At 39.7% G+C, this 7,282-nt stretch overlaps 1 protein-coding gene across 2 annotated transcripts; it reads left to right on the top strand.

The window, feature by feature from the left end:
• Positions 1 to 666: 666 nt before the first annotated feature.
• LOC141678261 (uncharacterized) lies at positions 667 to 5,947 on the top strand. 2 transcript variants are annotated; one of them, XM_074484539.1, is made up of 4 exons: positions 667 to 858; positions 980 to 1,401; positions 4,851 to 5,233; positions 5,315 to 5,947. In XM_074484539.1, the coding sequence occupies exons 2-4, from the start codon at positions 1,245 to 1,247 to the stop codon at positions 5,861 to 5,863; spliced, it is 1,089 nt and encodes a 362-aa protein (XP_074340640.1). In that variant the 5' UTR covers positions 667 to 858; positions 980 to 1,244; the 3' UTR covers positions 5,864 to 5,947. The 2 variants fall into 2 exon arrangements, with proteins under 2 accessions (XP_074340640.1, XP_074340639.1); XM_074484538.1 differs by having other exon boundaries at positions 667 to 862.
• The last annotated feature ends 1,335 nt before the right edge of the window (positions 5,948 to 7,282 follow it).

Genomic DNA, 7,282 nt, shown 5'->3' with positions numbered 1-7,282 from the left:
GGGTCGGATTCGTACCTAGAAGTCTAGAACCAATTATGTGTTATAGGCTGCTGCTGCTGCTGCTGTTTTGGTAGGGCTAGTGTAGCAGTTGGGTGGGGACCTTGCCTTAATTAATTGTTTATTTCTAGCCCCTCCCCCCGTTTTCATGTAGACTCACTGATTTGCAAGTTGTAGGAGGGTGGGGGGCTCACATGACTTGCTCCACTTATTATGTGCCCGTTTGAGAAATCTTAAAATAAGTAACTTATGACTTAAAATGATTAAGTGCGAAATAAGTGATAAGTTGATAAATACTTATAAATTCTATAAGTGTTTGGATAAATTTACTTATAAGTCAGAAGTTTTTTTACTTAAATAAATTAAAACAAATAATTATTAACTACAATTATCTTAGTTCATGAAACTTAAATTAGAAAATATTTAAAAATTTATATTTTAAAATCAAAACTTTAGAAAAAAAGTGAAAAAATGAAAATAAGTTAGAAAAAAGTACGTCACTGCCAACTTTCAACTTATCAGCTTATAAGTTGTAAATTCAGCTTATAAGTTGGGTCGACAAACACTCGTCGATAAGTTGTTACGGGTTTATAAGTCATAAGTGGCTTATAAGTAAGTTGTCAGGCCCTATATATCTAGCTCTTTTTTCTCTACATATATACGTAGGTCATGTATTTATAACTCAGTCTTGTCGTTGTTTTCAGTTTGTTGGTTTATATATAGTCATAGCCTATCTGAAGTTTACATATATGTGCAATAAACACTGTGAGACTGTGACTGTGAGTAATATTTGTGGATGGATCGAGCCATGGAGGGGCTAAATATTGATGGAGCTCAAAGCTTACTGCCCACATGATTTCAGTAGGTATTTATATTTGTACTTTGCATCTTCGATCCCTATTTATCTGTATATAGCGACTACATAATTATATCTGCAATCAAACTTTTCTAACAAGTTCTCATCTGTGTGCGATCTTGACAGTGAAAAAAACAATATTCAAGTCCTGGATTTCACACTGCATGCAAACTGTTACCAATTCTTACCAATTCTCTTAGTTTGCAGGCTGTGCCGGTGCCGCCCTACCTTTTAAAAAGTCGATTACGAAGCATATGAAAGTGATACATTTCATTTGCTTCGTAATCAAGAGCGAATTCTCTTAAGAAATATTCAAACTAGTTTTGCATTTTCTGTTTTTTTGATTTAGTTCTAGTGTCTTCCAAATTATCATCTCACTTTGTGAAAGATTATGGAAAACAAGAGACAACTCATTCAAAAATTAAATTCGGGGAACAAGGTGATATTACCGCCGGAAAAGCGATTTGAAAGATGTTGTTCATGTCATGTCTTACTAGTTTACAATAGCAAACACCTGAGCAGATTTATGTTTCTCAGGCTTGTATTACGTAAGTTCTCTCTTTCTTTATACCAGTAACTTGTAACTTCCTCACTCACTGGTTAACAATTTCTTGTTTAAGGAAAATATTAGGGGTACCAAATTGGTTGCTAAAAAAGTTATGTTATGGATTAAAACTACTATATATAACTACTGTATTTAATACTAAGGAACGTGAGCTTCGAGGCTCGATTTGACTGCTCTTGTGTTTCGTGACTCAATCTGCCTTAACAAGATGCCTACGTACCTTGCGGATTGCCAAGGATCAAGTCAAAAAACGTAGTTCTGATGGGTGGGGGTGAGACCCCTTATATAGATGTGGGAGTCCTTGAATTGGACTTGGTATAGGAGACTTGGTGGATAAGCCTCTGAATTAGGATAGACTTAGGAGTCCTAGGAAGTAGGAAGCTGATTCCTTATCCTTTTAGGTTCCCTTGAGGCTAATCTCTAAGGACTTATATCCTCATCGGGACTCTTTTCAACATCTGATTTCTCCCTTATTAATTAATTACGAAATTAATTAATAATCAGGGCTTTTTGGCCTTTTTTTATTCCACCAGGCCTGATCTGGTCCGTCAGGCTTAACCTTTCTGGTCTGAATATCATACATCTTCTTATTGGGCCTAGCAGCCCATTAATTATAAAACCAGGACTTATTTATCCCTATCATTTGCCCCCCAACTTTTGGGAAACATTGATTAGGTTTCGCAGAAGTTAAATCTATTCGTTCCCTTACAGGGTTTCGTTTTTGCGTAAAGTGTGGAGCGACCTACACATTTACAACGAATCTTCCTTTTATTCAGAAATTATCTTAATTTCCAGGAATTTTTCCCTAATTTTCTGGGATTTATCCTTAATTTTCTGGATTTTTCCCTTAATTTCTGGGATTTATCCTAATTTTTCTGGATTTATTCCTTATTTCTGAGAATATTAACATTTTTCAGAAAATATTTAAGGAATTTCCTTATTTTTCTGGATTTTTCCCTTAATTTCTGGGATTTATCCTTAATTTTCTGGATTTTTCCCTTAATTTCTGGGATTTATCCTAATTTTTCTGGATTTATTCCTTATTTCTGAGAATATTAACATTTTTCAGAAAATATTTAAGGAATTTCCTTATTTTTCTGGATTTTTCCCTTAATTTCTGGGATTTATCCTTAATTTTCTGGATTTTTCCCTTAATTTCTGGGTTTTATCCTAATTTTCTGGATTTTTCCCTTAATTTCTGGGATTTATCCAATTTTCTGGATTTATTCCTTATTTCTGAGAATTTTTCAGAAAATATTTAAGGAATTTCCTTATTTTTCTGGATTTTTCCCTTAATTTCTGGGATTTATCCTAATTTTCCTGGATTTATTCCTTATTTCTGAAAATATTAACATTTTTCAGAAAATATTTAAGGAATTTCCTTATTTTTCTGTAATTTTTCAGAGATTTTTCTTTTCTTTTTTTTTTTTTTTTTTTTTTTTTTAATATAAAATTCGACCAGGAATCCATTCGGCCAGGATCCTGGTCGAATTACCCTTCAGTGTGCCTTGGTCGACTGAATTTCGAGCAGGGTCTATTCGATCAGGAATCCTGGTCGATTTTCGGCCAGGATTTTCACCCCTTCTTTTTTTTTTTTTTTTTTTTTTTTTTTTTTTTTTTTATTTAGCAGAAAATTTTCGACTAGGAATTTTTCGAGCAGAAAATTTTCGACTAGGAATTTTGTTGTTCTTTCGGTCAGGAGTCCTGCTTTTTGACCGAATTAACCTTCATTTGTTGCCCAGGTCGATGCAAATTCGGGCAGGGCTCATTCGATCAGGAATCCTGGTCGAATTTCGGCCAGGATTTTCACCCCTTCCTCTTTCTTTTTTTTTTTTTTTTTTTTTTTTTTTTTTTACAATTTTCGACCAGAAAATTTTCGACTAGGAATTTTGTTCCTTTCGGTCAGGAGTCCTGCTTTTTGACCGAATTAACCTTCATTTGTTGCCCAGGTCGAAGCAATTTCGACCTCCTGTATTTCGACCAGGATTTCCACATGATTCCTGGTCGAATTGGGTCATATTCCTGATCTTTTTATCCATTTCTCCCTGGACTTTATTTTTGGGCCACCTTCACTTAGCTGGGCCTTCATTCTTTTGGCCCATTATGACTGGATTTTGGGTTATGGGCTGTTAACCTTAAATATCTGGGCCCTTTTCTGGGCTTTTTAAATACTTGGGCCCTTAGCTGGGCTTTATTTTTTCAAGGTTTTTTTTAGAATTGGGCCTCATTTCTAAGCCCAAATTCCAAACTCTTCTAATATCTTTCTGGATTCTTCCAAAATCTTGAAAAAACTCAAGTTTTTCTTTTGATTTTTTTACTAGAATTCTCTTGAACTTTCCAGGAACTTCCAGAACCTTCCAACTTTTGGGCCCAAATGGGCTTTTTAAGGTCCATTATCCATTTATTTCTCCTATATATAGGTGGGATGAGAGTGTGATTCTTCACACCTCTCATTTCATTTCTCTTCACCTACAACTTTCTAATCTTCTCCTCTCTCAAATCCACTCCTTCTTCCTCCCAAGTCTTTTCCAGTCTTTACTAGATGGCCGACAAGAGTTCCGAGAGGGCGGCCAAGATAGCCTCGGCTTCAAAACGAGGTAAGGATATCGAGATCCGCTCTTCATATATGTCTTTAATTGATATGATTAATACTAGGGGGGATGAATATCCTTCCACTGCACATCTCGACTCCTTTAATCACTGTAATACTTGGCATAACATAGATTTCAATAAACTAAATGCTCGTTATAACGTCCCTCCTCCCTTTAGACTAGTTCCAGTCTCTGGTGGTGACCGTACTTGCCACTGGAGGCCTGATACTCTCTTCATCTACACTGACGCCCTTAATGCTGGGCTTAGGTTCCCTTTTCATCCTTTTATCCCTCATCTTTTGGCTGACTTACAAATTAACCCGTGTCAGCTTCCTCCAAACGCCTGGAGGAATATTCTATGTTTTATGGTTTGTTGTCTTAGGGAGGGCTTTCCTCTTTCTGTAGCCGTTTTTAGGAAAGTCTTTCAATGTTACAATAGTTCTTCCAATATTTGTGGCTGGGTTTATGTCAAACAAAGGCCCAAAAGCAAACATATCTTTAACAGCGCCTCTATTCCGGATAATAATCCAAATTGGAGGAATAGTTTCGTCGGGTTACGTTGGGAGAATGGCGATTGGGGCACGCTCTTTCGATCTTCCTTCGGGAAGGTCAGTGATGGTAGCCTCAAATCCATTCACTTAACTCCTGAAGAAACTATCATTTATAATGGGCTCACTCAGGATGATGGCACCACCACCAGCTGGACTCTTTTAGAAGAGTTTTCCCTGATTCATGTGGGACTATCCTCTGTTTCTCAACAGGGTATTTCTCTTCCCTTCTCAATTTTTCTTTATTTCACGCATTATTAACATCACTTATTTTGTCTTTTGCTTTGTTTCAGCTGCTAAGGAGATTAACGAGGACAATGTCCCCTTGGTCGAGGAAACAGCTAGGATGAAGAAAGCTCGGTTAGCAGGCCTAGACACCAGAGGAAAGGCGACAGAGCCTATCTTCTTGAGAAAGCACAAGGAGCCTATGGGGGAGGCTTCAACTGAAGGAGCTGAGGGCCATAATGCTCCTATCACTGCTGCTGCCCCTGCTGCTGCTGCTACAGGCGCCTTTCAGCCTCTCTGGGGATTCCGCCGAGGGGATACCGTGGTTGGTTCCACGAAGCATGCTTGGGATTGGTCCTACCATAGCGTGACCCCAAAGGACTTTACTGATGTGGTGGCCACCCCTGACCTTGAGAGGATTAAGCTCATGGGAGCCCAGTCTCTGGCTTCGGTATGCCTTCTCTTTTTTAAACTTATTTCTCGTTCTTGTAGCACTTTCTTGCCTTATACTTTGTTAATTGTTTTGTTTCAGTCTAACGCCTACTTTCAAGGCGCTGTGAGGCAAGCCGAATCATGGAAGCGGGCTTCTGATAAGGCCGATAATGCCCTCAGGAGGCAGCAGAAGAAGTATGCTACCCTGGAGAAGAAGCTCAAGCGCAAGGAGGAAGAACTCGGAGAGTCTAACGCCGAGCTGGTGGTACTTCGGGCGGAGAAGGATAAAGCTATAGACAATTATCTGGACTCGGAGGAGTTTGCCCAATCCATGAGGATTAGGGATGATTCAGTCTTTCCCGAGTTTTTTAGGACTGGCTGGGACACGGCCCTTGGGACCGTGAACGAGGCTTGTCCTGATATTAACCCGGCGGACTACATCTGCCCTGACGATGAGGCTTTGCTACAGAGGTTTCGTACCCGAGTAGTTGTCTCGGATCATGTTCCTCAGGATCCACTTCTTCCTCCTCCCGAGTCTTTTTCCAGACCTGCTGAGGATGACAGCTCTTCCTCCTCCGAGACGACGGAGACATCTAGCGAGAGCGGAGAAGACGATGATATGGACGCCGAGGGTACCTCAGCTCCTTAGAGCTTTTTCAGCCCTGCGTGGCTTTTTTTATTTTCGAGACTTTATTTATCAAACTTTTGTAACATCTATCAGATCTATCTCATTTATCACCTTTTATGCTTTGCATCCATGCATTTGATTTTTATTTGTTAGGCCACAATCATACTTTGAAGAATTTATGAATTTCATAAAATTGTCTGGGATTCGTCCCTTACACAAGTCTTAATAAATTTCGTAATAAAACTAAAACATATAAATCCTAAGCAAGCAAAGCTTCAAGGTGCTTTTCAACCTACTCGCCATCCTGACGAGTGAGAATCGTACTTCGACCATCTTACACGTAGTAAACCTTCAGGTTTTGTGCGTGCCAGGTTCTCGGGACTTCAAAACCATCCATAGTCTCCAGCTTGTAGGTTCCTCTACCCTGAACGCTCTTGACTCTATACGGCCCTTCCCAATTTGGGGCAAGCTTTCCTTTCTGTCCGACACCAGAAGCCTCTATTTTTCTCAAGACTAGGTCACCTTGTTTAAAAAACCTCTCTTTAACCCTTAGGTTGTAGTAGAATGAAGCCTTCTTCTGATATTCTACTATCTTTGCGTGTGCTTTATCTCGTACTTCATCGATTAAATCCAGGGCTAACTTCTGCCCTTCCTCATTTTCTTTTTCATCAAAAGCCTGAATCCTTGGAGAAGAATGTGATATCTCCACGGGAACTACTGCTTCCGCCCCATATGCCAACATGAAAGGAGTTGCATCTGTCGTGACTCTACAGGTAGTCCTATAAGCCCATAATATGGGAAGTGTCTCATCTACCCAATTATTTCTCGACTTTTCGATCCTCTTCTTTAGTCCATCCAGGATTATCCGATTTGCTACTTCCGCTTGCCCATTGGCTTGCGGGTGAGCCACAGAGGTGAATCGTAACTCAATTTCATTTTCTTCACAATACTTCTTGAATTCCTCATTGTTGAATTGCGTTCCATTGTCAGTGACGAGGACACGGGGAATTCCATATCGGCACATAATGTTTTCCCACAGGAATTGTGCAACCTGCTTAGTTGTGATTTTGGCCAAAGGTTTGGCTTCGATCCACTTGGTGAAATAATCAATGGCGACAATCAGAAACTTCCTTTGTGCTGTGGCCATAGGAAAAGGCCCTAGAATATCCATCCCCCACATAGCAAAGGGAATAGGTGAGTTGATAGAGGTCAGCATCTCGGGGGGTTGTCTGGCGACTGGTGCATGCTTCTGACAACGATCACACTTCTTTACATATTCTTTGGCATCAGCCATCATTTCTGGCCAATAGAAGCCTAAACGAGTTATCTTATGAGCCAAGGCCCTGCCCCCCAAGTGTTGCCCACAAATGCCTTCATGCACTTCCTCAAGAGCCAAGCGTGCCTCATCGGGCCTGAGACACCTCAAGTAAGGAACCACGA

This window comes from Apium graveolens, chromosome 8 (genome assembly GCF_009905375.1).
Source record: "Apium graveolens cultivar Ventura chromosome 8, ASM990537v1, whole genome shotgun sequence".
NCBI classification, from domain to species: domain Eukaryota; kingdom Viridiplantae; phylum Streptophyta; class Magnoliopsida; order Apiales; family Apiaceae; genus Apium; species Apium graveolens.
The sequence above is the reverse complement of the archived record's forward strand: the minus strand, read 5'-3'. Positions and strand labels throughout refer to the sequence as shown.